The sequence below is a fragment of the Capra hircus genome, chromosome 15 (assembly GCF_001704415.2).
Source record: "Capra hircus breed San Clemente chromosome 15, ASM170441v1, whole genome shotgun sequence".
NCBI lineage: Eukaryota > Metazoa > Chordata > Mammalia > Artiodactyla > Bovidae > Capra > Capra hircus.
Window position 1 is genome coordinate 54,488,140 of NC_030822.1, and position 21,661 is coordinate 54,509,800.

Consider the following 21,661-nt stretch of genomic DNA (forward strand, 5'->3'; position numbering starts at 1 on the left):
TATAGAACCAAACTTGAATGTCTCTCAGGCACTCCTAACTCAACATGGCCAAAAACCATTTATCATCTCCCCTAGACTACGTTCCTCCCACATTCTCTATGGCAACTGTTCTTTCAACATCCCTGAGTCTCTCATCCCATAAACCTTGTCTACTTATTGTTAAATCACTCAGCTTTTACATCCTAAATATTTTTCCAATCCATTTTTTTCTGATTATAAACAACACTGTTATTTATTACTCATCTCAATTAATGTAAAAATCTCCTGACTGACCATCCTCCCTTCAGTAATATCTTCCCTTCAATTCATTCTCCAAACAGTCCGCCATATAGCTAGAATATCTGGCTCAAACACACATCTATTCATCAATGCCACCTGAAACCTCCCTAGTACACATAAGAAACAGAGTTGGAACAGGTGCTGTCTTGATGAATCAGAGCCACGTACTATCTGGCAGTACGAAGAGAGATGTGGCAGGTACAAGATGAGTTTGGAATATCCTGAATGACAGAAAGTAAAGAAGTATCCCTCCCAAAATGATGGGCACGGTCACAAGCATACAGCAGCTAGGTAAAAGGGACTTCCAAATGGCCAAATCTAAGATAATTTGAAGTGTGCGCTAAGTATAAAACATGTACCAGATTTCAAATGTTTAGTACTCTCCCAAGATACATACATTAGGGAACTCTGCTCAATGTTATGTGGCAGCCTGGATGGAAGGAGAGTTTAGGGGAGAGTAGATACAAGTAGACGTGTGGCTGAGTTTCTTCGGTGTTCACCTGAAACTATCCTAACATTGTTAACTGGCTATACTCCAATACAAAACAAAAAGTTCAAAACAATAAACAAAACAGAGATGTATCCTAACTATGTTTTAAACTTACTTGTTAATGATCTAATATATTTTTCAGCTAAATCAGGTGTCTGTCCTTCTCCTATAGTAAATAAAAGCTGGCTCTTATATGCAAGAGAAGGTTTTATCATCTCAAACTAGAAATGGCCTTTACAGATAACTAATCCTATTATAAGATTGTCAGAAATCCCCAACCAACCTTTTAGCTGGTTTACAGCTCATGATGCCACAACAGCAAGTTGTTGTTATTTAGGCAAAAATGCTGCCACTTGTTTCTCCTACTGGGTTTGATAAGAGGTCTTATTTCATAAAAATGGGTTTTCTGTAGGCATTCTACTAAAAGAACAAGAAAAGTTTTATGCCCAAAGGAAGTACTTACTCATGTCTACTTTAAATTTTTTCAGCAAAACGCTGGGCTTTTATTTTCAATTTGCTGTATGACGGTACAGTTCCAAAGAGAGCTACAGAACTATGACTATGATACACCAATATCTCCTTCTATCCCTGTTAAGTGCAAATGAGGTCAACCCTAAATCCTAGTTTATATGACAGTTAAAAGTGCAAGGTTCTACATCTAACAGTTAACAAAAAGCAGCCCTCACTGTTGGCACATTAAAGCTTGGCTGAGATATCATGAGCAACTAGGAAGGATGGTCAGCAACCAACAAACAAATATGCTGTTCTGACTTTCAGAGAATGTCACAGCAGTTAAAGCCATAAAAATGTTAAGCTGCAAAAGCAGAGCGCCATGCCTACTGGAACTGTCAAGCAAGGATGAGAAAAGTAATGTATATTTTGTGGAACATTTTCCTTAATAAATATGTATCAAGGGTACGCCATGTGATCTGTGATTTTTCTCTGTAGTAAGTGGTAATTGCTAATGTTAAAGAAGACAAAAAATTACAATCCTAATTCCTTTACCATGTAATAATGATTTTAAATTCATTTCCTTTTCTAATTTGCATATTCACTTTCAAGCAATTCCAAATATAATATACACTGTTTAGTATTCAGACTTTTCGCTTAAATAATACTGTAAATTTTGTTTGCACACAGACCTTGTAATTGTCACATGATTAGTGCTATTACATTCAATGACTTGTATAATCATTCTCCCATGGGGTTGATTATTTAGGTTATTTCCAATGTTTTAGTATTGTAGATACCACCACTGTGTATCAAACTCAAAAGCCTGGCTGAAACAAAGAATATTTAAGGAGGATTTATTTAGCAACATTCAGGCAACAAGTATGTCCTAAGCAACTACAATGTACCAGCCACTGTACTTCAGAGATGGGACTCTTAACCACAATGTAATCCTTTCTGGAATAAGGCAGGATCTAAACAAGGAAGTTAATTAAATACCATGTAATTAAAAAAACAAGACCTGGCTCCCCAGAACTCTGTTATAATATCCAAACTCCTAACATGGGAACTGTGGCCTCTTTCTCTGAACTACCCCAGACCTGAACTTTATTCCATGATAACCTTCAATTCTTCCAGTACATTCCTTCACTCACCCAACAAACACACACATGACGAAGTCTTTGATCATTTCCTTCCTTTCTTCCTCCCTCCTCCTCCTCTCTTTCTTCTCTGTAATACTTTCTCTTCTTTCATTTCTCCGTTTGTCTGGAGACCAGTGAATTTTTTTTAAATTTTTTAAAACTCAGATGTCAACTTTTACATATTTATCCTGCTATGTCCATCCACCAGCTCCTTGAGAGGGACTACATCTTACTCATCTCTAAATGCTCAGGGCCTAGGAGAGTGCCTCGTACATAGTGATTCTCACACTTTTTTTGAACAAATCAATACCTTAATAATACTTATCTCATTAAAAAACTGAATCTATACCAGATTTCTCAAAAACATGTTTTTAGCTGGCTAAGAATGTCTACAGGTAAACTTTAACACTGAAACAGACAGCTGTTTACCCCTGAGATCATAAAGACAATGTTTTAATTCTACAGAGGGTAGCATTTCCTGATGGGGTAAGGTTATGAAGCACAGATTTTCTTCCTGATGGAATCTCTGATATATTAAAGAATTCAGAGATCCTGATAAATACACCACCTTAACTATATTAACAATGGAATAAAACAACAGATCTAGGCTAATCTAAACCCAGCTCTAATGAAAAGAGAATTCAGGGGACTTCCCTGGTGGTCCAGACTAAGACTCCACGCTCCTGATGCAGGGGTCCTGGGTTTGATCCCTGGTGAGGAAATTAGATCCCACATGCTTGCAACTTACCAAAAAAAAAAAAAAAAAGATCCCTCATGCTGCAACAAAGATCGAAGATCCTGAATGCTGTAACTAAGATTCCATGCAATCAAATAAAGAAACAGTAATAAAAAAAGAGAACTCAGGACTAAAAAAAGGTCATATGCATTTAAAAAATTATCAGAAGACCAGAAGATTTAAAGGGAAGAAAAAAAACTAAGACTACCTTAGGCAACAAAGAGGACCTATAATTCTAAATAAGGATGAGCAAAAAAAAGATAATCCCCACAGCTGATTCTAGGAAATGATGAGACCCATTAGACAATGGCACATATCAGACAAGAGCTTCTCAGGAGCATTATAAGCTGCTTCCAACCTGAAGATTCTTTATATTCATGAATGATCCCGTTTCTAAAAAGACACCTCATCTTTACTTTAAGATATTGAGGTCTCCACCCACCCAAAGACCACATACCAATACAATGATTTTGGCCTGTGGCTGCCTTGTGTTGATGAGCTGTACGATGGCCTCGATTCCACCTGCTACTTCCTCTGCTGTATTTTCATGGTTGTTTGTTCCTACCCAGACAACAATGACCTGTAATTGAGGGAAGGAAGAAAAGATACCCAGGCATAAAGTAATGTCCACTAGTTAGCTGAAAATCTTATTTCAAAAATCAAAGAAGGAAAGATGAACTGCTCAAATGGTTAACTTCAACAGGGCAGGCATCTTAAAACAGTAATGTAGGCCTCATATATATTAATATCAGGATAAATTCCAAACACAGCAATACTTAAGTGGTAAAGTTGTGCTAGGGAGAGACGGGAAATTTTATCATTGTGGAGTTGGTAGTTAATCTCTTAAAATCCAGAAACTATACAAAAAAATAAAATAAATTTAACTATATAAAAATAAAACCACTGCATGTCAAAAAACAGTGAAATAAGAAACATGGGAGAAAATATTAGTAACATTGAAAGACTCTGGTAGATGTAACCTTCTAGAAAACATAAAAATAAAAGTACCCAAGGGAGGGTATTGGGTATAAATACACAGTTCTACTTAAGGCAGAGTCAGTGGCATGGAGGCTGGATATAGTTTTCAGAAGTATTTCTGCTTTAACAAAATTTTCTACATGGTGACTATTATCCGTAGACGTACATCTTACTACGTAACCTGACAAAGTAACTTCCACCCAGCACCAAAGGAATATGCATGAGTTCTTCTATTAGAAAGGCAACGACAAAATACTTTCTACTACAGAAACTGCTGTCAGTGCCTCAGTTTTGTTCTCTTTTTGTTGTTTGGGGTTGGAAAAACTTATATGCAGCATGCCAACTCAGGACACTGATAATTTGATAAGGCACTGGGTACATGTTTGCGCTGAACATTTGTTCACATCTGTTTCAAATTTCCTTTAGAAGAACTTGGAGGCCGTGATTACCAATCTGTTTGTGTGTTAAATTAATCCAAAATTACTTCCTCGAGTGAATCACAGCCCTGCTCCAATGGCCCACCTCTGAGCACTTTCCTCCCCTTACTGCTTCAGGTCCACAGAACAGCAAACCTCATTAGCATCAAATGTCTGCCAACAGCAGATGAAGATAATTGTAACAATAACAATTTCAAGTATGAGCCAAAAAAGCAATACACTGATCCGTAATTAAGCATGTATTTGGAATGTTCTTAATGATAAAATCATCTATCTTAAAAAGGCATGAAGCCAAGAACAACAATGAAATAATGGTTTAAAGAAGCAATTGAAAAAAAAGTTTAACCACTTAACTTTTTAATTTATTTGGCTGAGCCAGGTCTTAGTTGTGACATGCGGGATCTAGCTCCCTGACTAGGGATCAAACTCATGCCCCCTGCTTTGGGACCATGAAATCTTAGCCACTGGACCACCAGGGAAGTCTCAGAAGCAATTTTTCTTAAAAACTACCAGTTTCTGACAATTTAACTCTCTGCAAAAGACTTAAGGTTTTTTTTTTTTTTTTTTTTTTTTTAAAAAGCTTCATTTCACCTTAGGTTTAATATTCTCCAGTTCTCCATTCTTTAGTCTCCATAAAACATGTCTTGTTGTGTCTCCCCCAATTCCAAAATTCAGTGCATGAAGTGGGGAAAAAAGCTCTCGCCATATCTAAAAAGAGAAAAATTCATTTATTTAAGCTTAAAGTATTGGGAAATAAAATCCCTCAACTGCAATGTATTGTGAGGCATTTGAAATAACAGCTTCCTTTTTCTGTATTCAAATATTAACACCCCAAGTGGTATGCTCTCAACTGCGGAAAGCGCTTTGTAACTCAGTTCTCAGTGCAGCATTAGGCCTCAGCTCAAGACCTGAGTCTCAACGCAGAGGTTGTGACCATTTAAAGAGGTACCAACATTTATAATTAAGCAGTCAACTCAATAAATTCATCTTTCCCTTTATTAAATCATTTAAAAGAAATGAGGTGAAGTAGAAACATGAGATGAAAAAACTTAAGAGTGCTAAACACAAAAAGAAACCTATCTTTTCTGTTAAATTTCCCTTGGAAGAATGCCTAAACAGATTCAAAAGTTCACCCCAAAAATACATAAAATTTTAAAATGGTAAAGCACAAATAATAGGAATTGAGAATCACAGCTAGGACAAACAAAAATGAGCAAATACAAGCAAAGAAATAGTAAAATGCAAGAATTCAAAGTCATGACTAGGACAAATATAATGTGAGGCTTCTTGGAAGCCAATGGAAAAAGGGGAGTGTACTAATAAATAACGCTACATTTCCAGTCTCGTGCTTGATGGCACCAAGAATCCCGTCAAGCAGGTCTCATTTCCCTTCTAACTCTGGATTAGAGTGGAATGGATGCCAGTCTGCTGTTGACGGATGTGCTGACATCAGCAGCCAAGGACCACCCGCGCCCCTTCACTTTACCTCGCATTGCTGCAGCAACTGTACCATGGAGTCCCCCACAAACAGGACATCCGGCTCTTTGTCTTTGCAGTCCAGGACAAATCTGTTGTGCTGGTGTGAAGAAGAAAGAACAATCAGAAGCTGGCATTTCTTTCCCCGTGAGGTTTCTTGGCTTAGTCAGAACAGTTGTCCGACCAGTTACTCTGTTATTAAACATTCTCTTTGGTCTGTCCGTAAAGCTGATTCCTCTCAACTGCGATCAACTGCTGGATCCTACCGAACTGATCATTCTCATGTGCTCAAGAAAATTGGAACACTGCAGAAACCGGAAGAGAAAAATGCATTCCCTTTTTATTTTTTCTTAATAAAGCTTATCTTCTCCTCCAACTCTCATGAAGAACACTTCACACATATGAAAAGCTGAAGGAACACAATGACTACCTGTACACACTCCACCTACATTCAACATTTTCCCATATTTGCTGTTATCTCTGTGTGTTTGCTGAAACACTGATTCTTCACCTTTAAATATTCCACATGCTAGGACTTCCCCGGTGGTCCAGTGGTTAAGAATCTGTGCTCCCAATGCAGGGGTCCAGGTTCCATTTCTGTTCATGGCACTAGATTCCACATGCTGCAACTAAGAGCTCACATGCCACAGTGATGACTGAAGAACCCACACGCCACAACTAAGACCTGGCGCAGCTAAACACATTAAAAAAATAAATAAATATTTCACAAGCATCTCCTAAGCATAAGGGTAGTCTACTGTAAAGCCACAGAACCACTATCAATACATCTAAGAAAATGAACAATAATCCCACAACTAATATTCAATCTTTACAACGGTTCCAAGAATTGGATAAAGTATTTTATATGTATCTTTTTTTAAACTAGGATCCAATCAAAAGGCATGCATTTTATTGGAATGATTTTAATATGGTCTTTGAAAATGTCTGCTAACCTCTCAAGGTGAGATGTTGGCATACTAAGAATCAGGCTTTTTCAGTCTAATCCAAGTTTCTAGGCTCAGGTGACCTAGCCCAGGCATGCTTCTCTCTGCTCTTAAGGTAAAAAGATTTTATTCATTGATGTTAAACCAAAGGACATAGTTTAAGTTGTTATATTCATCCCCGAAACAAATTAACACAATGCTTTAACAGGTCTCTAACCCAGTTCTATAGAAAGGTCCAAATGCGGTTTCTTCTTCTCAATCGCTACATTCAATTCTTCTTCCCCTAGGAGAAGGCAATGGCACCCCACTTCAGTACTCTTGCCTGGAAAATCCCATGGACAGAGGACCCTGGTGGGCTGCAGTCCATGGGGTCACGAAGAGTCAGACACGACTGAGCAACTTCACTTTCACTTTTCACTTTCATGCATTGGAGAAGGAAATGGCAACCCACTCCAGTATTCTTGACTGGAGAATCCCAAATATGGCGGAGTCTGATGGGATGCCGTCTATGGGGTTGCACAGAGTTGGACACGACTGAAGTGACTTAGCAGTAGCAGTAGTAGGAATTAAGGTGGAGATGCTATTTAAGTATTTCTGCTGATAACACAAGTGGAGATGACACTGTGCTGAAACTGAGATATTCCACTGCGACTGGTGAAAATACAAAAACATCTCTGGAAATAATTTGACAATTAAGACATCTCTTCTTAATTGGACAGGATTTGGGATAGCTTTTTCTTTTTTCTTGTGTAAATGATTTTTTTTTTTCGCATATGTGTATAGGTTCATGTCTTGTGTAAACAATTTATATGTTGCCAAGGCAAGCACTTTAAAGTGGTTTTTTTTTTTGGCTGTGCAGTGTGGTGGGATCTTAGATCCCCAACCAGTGTTCAGTTATTTTTTAAAATTTACTATTATTTTAACAGTGTTTTTAAACTTAAGGGATAAGATAAGCAAGAATAAAACTTCAATTTCACTGAGTAGTGCTCTTTCACATCATGTCATCTCTCTGTGGGTACTCAGGTATCAACTACTACTCAACACCAACAAAACAGCTCATGTTTAAAGAATATCATGGAATTTAAGCTCTGCTGTTCTAATTGTTTCAGTCCTTTATATTTTCTTTTTAAATAGTTGCAATGACCTTCGAAAAACAGAAAAGATCAAAGCAAAATACCTATAGCCCTACCATCTTAACCAGTACCTATTAATGTTTTGGGGTATCTTTTCTCATCATTTTTTCACACATTCCCCATTCCTCCCCTGCCTTAAAATAGTTGAAACATGCACATCTTCCTCTGGCAACACAGCTTTGAGGACAGAAAAAACCTATGTGCAAATTCTAGCTTAACTAATATCTGGTCAGTGACCTTAAGCAAGTACATAACCCAAGTCTTCCACATCTGCTGACAATTCTGTTTTAGAGTTGTAAAGATGCGAGTTCCATAAAAGGGACCCAGCTTTTTGCTAGCACCCAATAGGCACTCAATAAATAGGGCCATTATAATTGCATATAATATTATATTAAAAACATTTTTCTATGTGGCTACATGATTTCCATAATCATAATTTAAAAAAATTTTTATCACCCATTAAAAGAAAAATATTCATTTACATATTTGGCCAGGCCACACCGTTTGTGGGACTTTAGTTCCCGATCAGGGATTGAATCCAGGCCCTTTGCAGTGAGAGCATGGAGTCCTAACCACTGAACCGCCAGGGAATTCCCTATAACCATAGTTTCTAACACTACTTAATATCCTACTGCCGCATCCAGTGAGACATGCATATTTTGTTTTTAGCTCTTTTCCTAATGAAAGATTTGCCAGGAACCTCCTACTGACTGAGATGAAGAAATTTACATGTGTGGTTTTTTTTTTACATATTGGTAAGTTTTAGGTCAAAGATTAACACTTTTATGGATCTTGGGGATATTTCCAAACTCTTAACACAACGGCCACTGGCTGCATCTATACTGACTCCCGCACGCGTAAGAACTCATCTTACCACAGTCCCACCTGTACTGGTCATTAATATTTCCCCCTCCCTCCTTCTCCTCACTGTTTTAATCTGTGCCTTCTGGAAACAAAAAGTTAGACAGTTCTTGTCATGCTCATTGAGATATTTATCCAGTATATCTGAGGATATTTTCACTGATGATACAACAAAAATATCAGTGTGTCATCTGTGATATTTATTGAAAATACTTTTGTCAGTCTGCTGCTAAGCCTTCTTTAGCTGGTTACTGTTTTGATATGATTTGCTATTAAATTTGTCTACAGTCAAGTCTTTTAGTATCACCCCCCCAAAAAAACTTTTTGCTATGGAAAATGTCAAGCGTACAGGAAAGCAGAGAGGACAATACAATGGGTCTCCATATATCCATCACCAATTACAGCAATCATCGAACTATGGCCATTATTAATTCAACATTTCAGAAACTACTGCCCCACCTCATTCTCAAATTACTCTGAAGCAAACCAAGGATGGAGCATTTCATGTATAAAAATTTCAATATGTAACTCTTAAAAGATTAAAAAAATTCACTAACAAAATACCAGTTCTACTCTTCTAAAATCAATAGCAATTCTTTAATATCAACAAATAACTAGTGCTCAAACTCAATGTAACAAAATTTTATGTTTTTTAAAATCAGGGTCCAGACAATTTGTCTCCTAAAATCCCTTGTAATGTACAGGTTCCACCTCTCTCAGTCACCACCTTCCAAACTATTTTTTAAGGAATATGACTGTCTGACCTATAGAATCTTAGGTCATATCTAATCTCCATAGTCTGGACTCTGTTGACTGCACTCCTGTGGTGGTGGTGGTGGACATGTTCACTGGCTCCAGCTACTTCTAAATATGTGGTACTTAAGTCTAGATTAAGGATGGATAGTTTGGCAATACTCCATGAGTATCACTTTAATACTTGTTTTAATCATTATTTTTAAAAAATGTTTTGAAATAATTTTAGATCTACAGAAGATTTGCAACGATTGTACAGTATCTGTACATATGCATGGCACATCTGTCAAACATAAGACACTTCCATTAGGGAATACTAGCAAACAAAATAAACTGCACTCACACCTCACTAATTTTTCCACTAATGCCCATTTCCTGAATCAATCTGGGATATTACGCTGAATTTAATCTCATATCTCTTTTAGTCTATTCCAATATGGGACAGTCTCTTGATTTTTCCTTTTCTTTCATAAGCTCAACACATTCAGCTGTGTGCAGGTGTTCTGCAGATGGTCCTTCAATTTGGGTCTGTCTGATGTCTTCCCATGAACAGACTGAGGTTATGGATTTTTGGGGAATATGACGACAGAGGTAATTGCCCCTGTTTATCATATCAGTGGGTACATGATACCAACATGACCTACTGCTGGTGATGTGAACACTGATCACTTAGGTAAGGTGGTGTTTGCCAGTTATCTCCACTATCAAGTCACTATTTTCTGTTCCACACTCTGTTAGAAGCAAAATCCAGCACCAGTTCCTAGAGGGAAGGGTATCAAAAAATGTGCAGTCATATGTTAAAGCTACCAAAGTAATTTACAAGGAGATACTAAGCAAATATATTGTTTCTCCTGAAAGCTGTGTCACTAATGTTAGGATTCCTCAGTGGATCTTGCCTACAGTACTGCAGTGTCCTATCCATGGTTTTCTTTTTCCTCCTCCCTTCTATATTTATTTAAAATATTCTGTAAAGAAGATTTTGCCCTCCTATTTATTCATCCATTCATTTATTTACAGGGAATGGATCAATGAATACTCATTCTTAGTTATAAGCCAATATTATCAATTATTATTTTGCTCAAATTGTCCAGCACTGCAGTTTGGGTGCTCTTTCCAGTCTGCTGCAGGTGGTCAGAGTTAATGTCATCAATGAGAGAAACCAATACTGTGTGCATTCTACGTGCTGCACTGGGGACCCATCACTTCAGTGGTATTCCTACTGGCCATCTTTTTTTTTCATCCCCCTTCCCTTTTCTTTCTCGAGTAGTTCCTTGTTTTCTTTCACTGTAAGATGTTCCAGGCCCATCTTTTTATTTTCTTTGCCTCGGCTATAAAAATCAATGATTTCTCCAAAGAGTCCTGGTTCCTTTCGCTGGAGAACTGTATTTAAGAGCCAAGATCTAGGTGCACAATATATTTTATTACAAATTAGTCCTTCCATATTATACAAGCTTTTTTAAAAAAATTAAAGTCATGTTCTTCTTTCATTTGACTATCTTTTTTCCCAGTCGGTGCTAATTATTTAACGTCTGCTAAATTTATGCCAGAAACTACCCCCCCAAAAAATAAATAAATAAATCTAGCTTTATTACTACTTTTCAGTAAACTTATAAATGACCTAAGTGCCCATCAATGAGAAAATGAACAACCCACTGTGGTATTTTCACATAAAGCAACAAAATACTAGAGAGAAAAAAAAAAATATATCAATTATAGCTATACTTTTAACCTGTATGATATACTGCAGAAAAAACACATTCAGAAAGATACTGAAAGATAAATAGGAAGATACTGTTTACATAGTTTAAAAACATGCAAATATACTAATTACACTGTTTAGAGATTATATATGTAGTATTTAAATACATGAAAAAAATTTAGGATACTGGGTAAGTAGGAAAGAGAAAGAAATGTGACCAATGTGGCATATATGGGGAACACAATTCTTTCAGCAATGCTGTAGATTTTTAGAGTGAGAAGCAAACACACAGATGCTCAGAATATTTCATAATACCTTTTTTTAAAAAAAAAATTGTATGTATTTATTTGGCTAAACTGGGTCTTAGTTGCAGCATGGGGGATCTAGTTCCCTGACCAGGGCTCAAACCTAAGTCCCCTGCTTTGGGAGCACAAAGTCTTAACTACTGGACCACCAGGGAAGTCCCCATTATACTTTCTGAAAGACATAAACAAATGAGAAAGATTAAGAAAGAACAACCAAGTAATTGATACATAGAAGAACACTCAAAATAAAAAACTACCACTCAAAATGTAATAGCTAAAGGCTGATTTTTAAGCCCAAGAAGACAAAAACAGAAAGCAAATACAACTATGAAGAGTACAAAAACAATCATGAAATACTAAAACAGGAAACTCTGCAGACTTAAAATCATATAGAACTTGTTAGTTCAAAAGGTAATATGGTTCAAAACAGATAAAGTGATAACACTTTATTAAAAGTAAGCTACAAATACTGCAAAAAAAAAGTGCTGAAAAAAACCCAGTGGGACAAAAAAAAAGGGGAAAAAAACCCCGAAAACAAAATAATAGGACATATTAAGAATGCAACGGCACCAGAGATCGAAGGGATCCCCACTTGCTAAACCTGGGACAACCTGACTCTCAAAATTACAGTGGATTATAACCCAGTTGAATAAAGTAGGAACCTGTGAATCTATATTATAACAAATTAGGACTGGTTTAGGGCAACACTATTTTAACCAAGTGATCGAAGTCAGTATCACCAATGAGACAAACCAATGTCAAAATGCCTTCTATGTGATGCACGGAAGACTACTTCCCTGATATTCCTGCCAAAAATGTATAATCTGAACCCTGATTACGAGAAAAGAAGACAAACTCAAACTGAGGAACACACCACAAAGTAAACAGCCTATACAAATGGTTAAGTCATGAAAGACAAAGGCTAAGAAACGTTTCTGATTAAAGGAGAATAAAGAGATATATGACAATCAAACGCAATGTGCGATCCAAGACTGGGAAGAAAACTGATATAAACAACAGACAGCTGAAGAAATCTGAGTATGGTCTCTGCATTAAGTAACAGTATGGTGGTTTAGTCGCTGAGTCCTGTTCGGCTCTTACAACCCCATGGACTCTAGCCCACCAGGCTCCTCTGTCCACGGGATTCTTCAGGCAAGAATATTGGAGTGGGTTGCTATTTTCCTCTCCAGAGTTAAGAGTATCCTGTCAGTGTAAAATTTCCTGATTTTAATAACCATACTGCAGTTATGTGAGAGAATGTTCTTTTTCTTAGAAAACACTCAAATATTTAAGGGTAAAGGAACATCATGAAGACTGCAACACAGTTTCAAATGACTGAGAAAAAATATTAAGTTGGTAAATAGTATAAACAGATACAGACAGAATAATTATGCAGATACAGCAAAATGTTAACTAACAAGTGGCGAATCTAGATGAAGGATATAAGAAGTTCTTTCTAAACTGTTTGTAATACTTGTTGCATACTTATGAACTTACTTTGAAATTTAAAAAAGCTTAAAAAAAATAGAAACCTCGCTATCTACTAAAATTAACAAAGGGCAATGAACATGCTTTAAAATATTCCTCAGTTCCAACATCACATGGTGGTTAGAATGATATCTCTAACATAAAATTTTTATTTTACAGTAATCAGTTCTTGTTGACCATTAAAAACACCCTTTCGTAGCTTTGGTCAAGGCTCTAAAAATTGAAGAGATTCACCCTTGTGAATAATAACACGTGCACCTCCTTTACCTGAGACATCCATCTGTCGTCTCCTTGAATATCTTCTGCTGCATGTGGAATGGCTGCTGGGTTTGAGTCTCCTTGGCTCATTCTACACCTGAGGGAAAAAAGGTCTATGTCATGTTTTGTTCACTGACAGGAATGTCTGTTACCGCTTACTTAAATATCACATGTCAGGTTTTATACAAGAATTAAATAAATTTCATTGTGGTTTTGCCTAGAAACGATGCAACTGGAGTTTATTTCCAGCAGATGAGATCCAGGACATGACTGCACAAGTTCCATAAATATTCCAGCACTACTAGACTTCCAGACAGATTTGAATACCATTCAGGAATAGTGCACTACATTTTAAAAGTCTGCTCCAAGTATATACCTTACACTTACATTCACTTTTCATGAATATACATTATTGTAACAACCAAATGACGAGGAGTTAAACTCTTATGGTTCAAAGATATCTTACATAAATATATTAGATATCTATATTATTATAGAAATATAATAACATATCTATATCAGTTCAGTTGCTCAGTCGTGTCCAACTCTTTGAGACCCCATGAACTGCAGCACGCCAGGCCTCCCTGTCCGTCACCAACTCCCAGAGTTCACCCAAACCCATGTCCATTGAATCGGTGATGCCATCCAACCATCTCATCTTCTGTCGTCCCTTTCTCCTCCTGCCCTCAATCTTTCCCAGCATCAGAGTCTTTTCAAATGAGTCAGCTCTTCACATCAGGTGGCCACAGTATTGGAGTTTCAGCTTCAGCATCAGTCCGTCCAATGAACATCAAGGACTAATCTCCTTTAGGATGGACTGCTTGGATCTCCTTGCAATCCAAGGGACTCTCAAGAGTCTTCTCCAACACCACCATTCAAAAGCATCAATTCTTCGGCAATCAGCATTTTAACAGTCCAACTCTCACATCCATACATGACCACAGGAAAAACCATAGCCTTGACTAGATGGACCTTTGTTGACAAAGCAATGTCTCTGCTTTTGAATATGCTATCTAAGTTGGTCATAACTTTCCTTCCAAGGAGTAAGCGTCTTTTAATTTCATGGCTGCAATCACCATCTGCAGTGATTTTGGAGCCCTGAAAAATAAAGTCTGACACTGTTTCCAGTTTCCCCATCTATTTGCCACAAAGTGATGGCCATGGATGCCATGATCTTAGTTTTCTGAATGTTGAGATTTAAGCCAACTTTTTCACTCTCCTCTTTCACTTTCATCAAGAGTTCCTCTTCACTTTCTGCCATAAGGGTGGTGTCATCTGCATATCTGAGGTTGTTGATATTTCTCCCAGCAATCTTGATTCCAGCTTGTGCTTCTTCCAGCCCAGCGTTTCTCATGATGTACTCTGCACAGAAGTTAAATAAGCAGGGTGACAATATACAGCCTTGATGTACTCCTCTTCCTATTTGGAACCAATCTGTTGTTCCATGTCCAGTTCTAACTGTTGCTTCTTGACCTGCATACAGGTTTCTCAAGAGACAGGTCAGGTGGTCTGGTATTCTCATCTCTTTAAGAATTTTCCACAGTTTATTGTGATCCACACAAAGGCTTTGGCATAGTCAAGAAAGCAGAAATAGATGTCTTTCTGGAACTCTCTTGCTTTTTTGATACAGCAGACGTTGGCAATTTGATCTCTGGTTCCTCTGCCTTTTCTAAAACCAGCTTGAACATCTGGAAGTTCACAGTTCACGTACTGCTGAAGCCTGGCTTGGAGAATTTTGAGCGTTACTTTACTAGCATGTGAGATGAGCGCAATTGTGTGGTAGTTTGAGCATTCTTTGGCATTGCCTTTCTTTGGGACTGGAATGAAAACTGACCCTTTCCAGTCCTGTGGCCACTGCTGAGTTTCCCAAATTTGCTGTCATATTGAGTGCAGCACTTTCACAGCATCATCTTTTAGAATCTGAAATAGCTCAACTGGAATTCCATCATCTCCACTAGCTTTGTCTGTAGTGATGCTTTCTAAGGCCCACTTGATTTCACATTCCAAGATGTCTGGCTCTAGATGAGTGATCACACCATCATGATTATCTTGGTCATGAAGATCTTTTTCGTACAGTTCTTCTGTGTATTCTTGCCATCTCTTCTTAATATCTTCCGCTTCTGTTAGGTCCATAGCATTTCTGTCCTTTATCGAGCCCATCTTTGCATGAAATGTTCCCTTGGTGTCTCTAATTTTCTGGAAGGGATCTCTAGTCTTTCCCATTCTATTGTTTTCCTCTTTTTCTCTGCATTGATCACTGAGGAAGGCTTTCTTATCTCTCCTTGCTATTCTTTGGAACTCTGCATTTAGATAGGTATATCTTTCATTTTCTCCTTTGCTTTTCACTTCTCTTCTTTTCACAGCTATTTGTAAGGCCTCCTCAGACAGCCATTTTGCTTTTTTGCATTTCTTTTTCTTGGGGATGGTCTTGATTCCTATCTCCTGTACAATGTCCAAACCTCCGTCCATAGTTCATCAGGCACTCAGTCTATCAGATCTAGTCCCTTAAATCTATTTCTCACTTCCACTGCAGAGTCATAAAGGATTTGATTTAGTTCATACTTGAATCGTCTAGTGGTTTTCCATACTTTCTTCAATTTCAGTTTGAAGTTGGCAATAAGGAGTTCATGATCTGAGCCACAGTCAGCTCCCGGTCTTGTTTTTGCTGACGGTATAGAGCTTCTCCATCTTCGGCTGCAAAGATATAATCAATCTGATTTCGGTGTTGACCATTTGGTGATGTCCACGTGTAGAGTCTTCTCTTGTATTGTTGGAAGAGGGTGTTTGCTACAACCAGTGAGTTCTCTTGGCAGAACTCTATTAGCCTCTGCCCTGCTTTCTTCTGTACTCCAAGGCCAAATTTCCTTGTAACTCCAGGTGTTTCTTACTTCCTACTTTTGCATTCCAGTTCCCTATAATGAAAAGGACATCTTTTTTGGGTGTTAGTTCTAGATGGTCTTGTAGGTCTTCATAAAACCGTTCAACTTCAGCTTCTTCAGCATTACTGGTTGGGGTATAGACTTGGATTACCGTGATATTGAATGGTTTGCCTTGGAAACAAACAAGAGATCATTCTGTTGTTTTTGAGATTGTATCCAAGTACTACATTTTGGAATCTTTTGTTGACCATGATGGCTACTCCATTTCTTCTAAGGGATTCCTGCCCACAGTAGTAGATATAATGGTCATCTGAGTTAAGTTCACCCATTTCAGTCCATCTTAGTTCAATGATTCCTAGAATGTTGATGTTCACTCTTGCCATCTCCTGTTTGACCACTTCCAATTTGCCTTGATTCATGGACCTGACATTCCAGGTTCCTATGCAATATTGCTCTTTACAGCATCGAACCTTGCTTCTATCACCAGTCCCATCCACAACTGGGTGTTGTTTTGCTTTGGCTCCATCCCTTCATTCTCTCTGGAGTTATTTCTCCACTGATCTCCAGTAGCATATTGGGCACCTACCGACCTGCGGAGTTTATCTGTCAGTGTTCTATCTTTTTGCCTTTTCATACTGTTCGTGGGGTTCTCAAGGCAAGAATACTGAAGCGGTTTGCCATTCCCTTCTCCAGTGGACCACATATCTATATGATAATATATATTATTTTCTAGATATCTATATTAGAGAACTAGAGTCATACACTTAAGAATTAATACAGCAATGATTAGAATCCACTGATTACTAAACAGATTATAATATACTATACCATATAATCTGTAGTACAGTATATACCTGTACTACAGATTATAATAAAATTAGTTGTGGGCTTTGGCACTGATTTTTGACAAATGTTTACTAGGTACTTTTATTTTTGACAGGTCTCCACTGATAAAATGTGATTAACGATGAGCCTAAGTATGACATCTGATAGTAGAGGAGACCCTGGAGGAGGGCATGGCAACCCACTTCAGTGTTCCTGCCTGGAGAATCCCACGGACCCAGGAACCTGGCGGGTTACAGTCCACAGGGTCGCAAAGTCAGACATGACCAGAGCGACTTAGCACCGCACAGCACAGTGCAGATGAACGAGTAAGTGCAATTCAGGAAAATTAGAAACACTGCTCTTCAAGAAAGACAAGTAAGAAATCAGATTGTTTTCAACCAACTCTGGAGAATATATAATACATACTAGAGACATTCGGAGAAGGCAATGGCACCCCACTCCAGTACTCTTGCCTGGAAAATCCGGTGGACGGCGGAGTCTGGTGGGCTGAAGTCCATGGGGTCGCTAAGAGTCGGACACGACTGAGCGACTTCACTTTCACTTTTCACTTTCATGCACTGGAAAAGGAAATGGCAACCCACTCCAGCGTTCTTGCCTGGAGAATCCCAAGGACGAGGGAGCCTGGTAGGCTGCCATCTACGGGGTCGCACAGAGTCGGACACGACTGAAGTGACTTAGCAGTAGCAGCAGAGACATTAGGCTCAGGAGGTCTTTGGGCAAATGCAAAGGATGATGAAAGAGAAAAGGCTGGGTTTTGTGGCTTACAGAAAAAGAGGTCATACTCTCTATTTCCTTCCTTTGCATCCTCAAATAAAACTGAAATGTCTCAGAAAGAGGACTGAGTTACAGCTTTTCAGTAAGTATTCACTGAGCAAATAAAATGCACTGGATTGCCAAGGTAGCAGCTTTTGAGGATCAGAAAGTAATAAGCCCTAAACATGAAAGCAAACTTTCATTCATAAAAAATAAATTATAGAAGCAGACAATTTTAACACTAATTATGCAACCAAACTCGCTCAGCTCTAAATGACCCTAGGTCTAAAAACAACTGGGCTCAGGGTTTAGCCCATATCTGACTAAAGATGTAAGATATCATTCACAACCTGTGTTTCTTCAGATTACTAAACTATGCAACTACTGAAAACAGCAGAAAGACTAGTATCAATGCTACGCTTTCTACATACCACTTGCGATCCTCACAAAAGTACTGCAAGATGAAGAAAATGAGGATCAGATAATTTAGGTAATTTGTGCAGTAAGTAACTGAAAAGAGGTTTGCCTGACCCCAATTACATCGTATCTGGCCCACTGATCAAAAACCAGTTCATGCTGACTCCCTAAAGGGAACCTGTATCATTTCAACAATAAGGAAGAACTACAAGATGAACCTGTATAGATCTAATCAGACTATGATATCTGTTTGGGGGTTTCACTGCCTAAGAAAAGTATGGAGAAATTAAAATACATTAAAAAAAAGATTACGAGGCTAAAACAAACAGCTATATAAAAATGTTTATTTTTGAGGTTCTCCTGTTTTTAATCAACAAAACATTTTAATATTCCATATTCCATTCCATATTCATTTCTTGGGGGCGAGGGGGAGTCTACCTTCAATTCTTGGTTTAAGTCTGGCTATTCAAGTGAAATCTGATATGGCACTTAATAACTGTTTTAATTTTAAAAGTAACTTTATTTCCTGCTAGTCAAAAAGCACTACTGCTCTTGAGATTGACAAGGAGCAATCTCATTTTCCAGACTTCAAAACTGGATACAGAGGACTCCCCTAGTGGTACAGTGGATAAGTGTCTGCCTGCTAATGCAGGGGACACAGGTTCGATCCGTGGTTCACAAAGATTCCAAATGCTTCGGAGCAACTAAGCCCATGCACCACAACTCCTGGAGTCTGAGCACTCTAGGGCCCATGAGCCACAGCTACTGAGCCTTTGTGCTGCAACCACTGAAGCCTGTGTGTTTAGAGCCTGTGCTCCACAGCAGAAGCCCATGCACTGCAACAGAGTAGCCCCGCAGCTGGAGAAAGCCTGCACGCAGCAATGAAGGCCAAGTGCAAACCAAAATTAAATAAGTTTAAAAATCAGATATGCATTTATTCTTTAAATACAATGCAAAGAAATACATAGCAACAAAACAGCTCCATTTTCCACTCACTCACGGAAAAAATCTATTGCCCAGCTTTTAATATAGATTAAAACGCCCAACTATTTCTCATTTATTTCCCCACCTGGAGCATGTTAGGTGTTTCTGACACAAAACTTAACTGACACAGGGTTAACTGAGAGATCACTACTAAAATGGAGAAAAATAATTTGTTCTACTTGAATGGGAAAGACTAGAAATCTCTTCAAGAAAACTAGAGATACCAGGGGAACATTTCATGCAAAGATAGGCACAATAAAGGACAGAAACAGTAAGGACCTAACAGAAGCAGAAGATATTAAGACGTGGCAAGAATACCCAGAACTATACAAAAAAGGTCTTAATGACTTGGATAACCACAAAGGTTTGGCCACTAACCTACAGCCAAATATCCTAGAATGTAAAGTCAAGTGGGCCTTAGGAAGCATTACTTCGAACAAAGCTAGTGGAGGTGATGGAATTTCAACTGAGCTATTTCAAATCCTAAACATATGCAAAAGCAGAGACATTACTTTGCCAACTAAGGTCCATCTAGTCAAGGCCATGTTTTTTTTCCAGTGGTCATGTATGGATGTGAGAGTTGGACTGTGAAGAAGGCTGAGCGCCGAAGAATTGATGCTTTTGAACTGTGGTGCTGGAGAAGACTCTTGAGAGTCCCTTGGATTGCAAGGAGATCCAACCAGTCCATTCTGAAGGAGAGCAGCCCTGGGATTTCTTTGGAAGGAATGATGCTAAAGCTGAAACTCCAGTATTTTGCCCACCTCATGAGAAGAGTTGACTCATTGGAAAAGACTCTGATGCTGGGAGGGATTGGGGGCAAGAGGAGAAGGGGACGACAGAGGATGAGATGGCTGGATGGCATCACTGACTCGATGGACGTGAGTCTGAGTGAACTCTGGGAGTTGGTGATGGACAAAGAGGCCTGGCGTGCTGCAATTCATGGGGTCGCAAAGAGTCGGACACGACTGAGCAACTGAACTGAACTGAACTGAAAAGATGATGCTGTGAAATAGCTGCATTCAATATGCCAGCAAATCTGAAAAACTCAGCAGTGGCCACAGGACTGGAAAAGGTCAGTTTTCATTCCAATCCCAAAGAAAGAAAATGCCAAAGAATGTTCAAGCTACCATGCAATTGTGCTCATTTCACATGCTAGCAAGGTAATTATCAAAATCTTTCAAGTTAGGATTCAACAGTTCATGAACTGAGAACTTCCAGATGTACAAGCTGGATTTAGAAAAGGCAGAGGAACCAGAGATCAAATTGCCAACATTCGTTTGGATAATAAAAAAAGCAAGAGAATTCCAGAAAAACATCTACTTCTTTTTCAATGACTATGCTAAAGCCTTTAACTGTGTGGATCACAACAAACTGTGGATAAGTCTAAAGCGATGGGAATACCAGACCACCTTATCTGTCTACTGAGAAATCTATATGCAGGTCAAGAAGCAACAGTTAGAACAGGAAGTAGAACAATGGACTGATTCAAAATTGGGAAAGGAGTACATCAAGGCTATATATTATCATCCTGCTTATATAACTTATATGCCAAGTACATCATGTGAAATGTCAGGCTGGATGAATCACAAGCTGGAATCAAGGTTGCCTGGACAAATATCAACAACCTCAGATATGCAGAAGATACCACCCTTATGGCAGAAAGTGAAGAAGAAAGAACCAAAGAGCTTCTTGATGAAAGTGAAAGAGGAGAGTGAAAAAGCTGGCTTGAAACTCAGCATTCAAAAAACTAAGATCATGGCATCCAGTCCCACCACTTCATGTCAAACAGATGGGGAAACAGTGATGACAGACTTTATTGTCTTGGTCGCCAAAATCACTGTGCACAGTGACTGCAGCCAGGAAATTAAAAGATACTTGCTTCTTGGAAGAAAAGCTATGACAAACCTAGAGAGCATGTTAAAAAGCAGAGGCATCACTTTGCCAACAAAGGTCCATATAGTCAAAGCTATGGTTTTCCCAGCAGTCACGCATGGATGTGAGAGTTGGACCATAAAGAAGGTTGAGTGCAGAAGAACTGATGCTTTTGAACTGTGGTGCTGTAGAAGACTCCAGAGTCTTTCGGACTGCAAGGAGGTCAAACCAGTCAATCCTAAAGGAAATTAACCCTGAATATTTGTTGGAGGGACTGACACTGAAGCTCCAATACTTTGGTCACCTTTTGTGAAGGGCTGATTCACTGGAAAAGACCCTGATGCTGGGAAAGACTGAGGACAACAGGAGAAAGGGGTGGCAGAGGCTGAGATGGTTAGACAGTATCACAGCTTCAACCGACTGGAGTTTGAGCAAACTCTGGGAGATAATAAAGGACAGGGAATCTTGGCGTGCTGCAGGT

At 38.5% G+C, this 21,661-nt stretch overlaps 1 protein-coding gene across 1 annotated transcript in view; it reads right to left on the reverse strand.

Moving 5' to 3' along the window:
- The window catches only part of PAFAH1B2 (platelet activating factor acetylhydrolase 1b catalytic subunit 2), a 28,450-nt gene that overhangs the window by 3,622 nt on the left and 3,167 nt on the right, over nt 1-21,661 (reverse strand). Inside the window, exons 2-5 of the mRNA XM_018059744.1 lie at nt 13,439-13,526; nt 5,999-6,088; nt 5,104-5,220; nt 3,555-3,677 (exon numbers count right to left, since the gene is read on the reverse strand). Coding sequence (XP_017915233.1) covers nt 3,555-3,677; nt 5,104-5,220; nt 5,999-6,088; nt 13,439-13,519 — 411 coding nt within the window. The 5' untranslated portion in view covers nt 13,520-13,526. The remainder of the gene's footprint in view (nt 1-3,554; nt 3,678-5,103; nt 5,221-5,998; nt 6,089-13,438; nt 13,527-21,661) is intronic.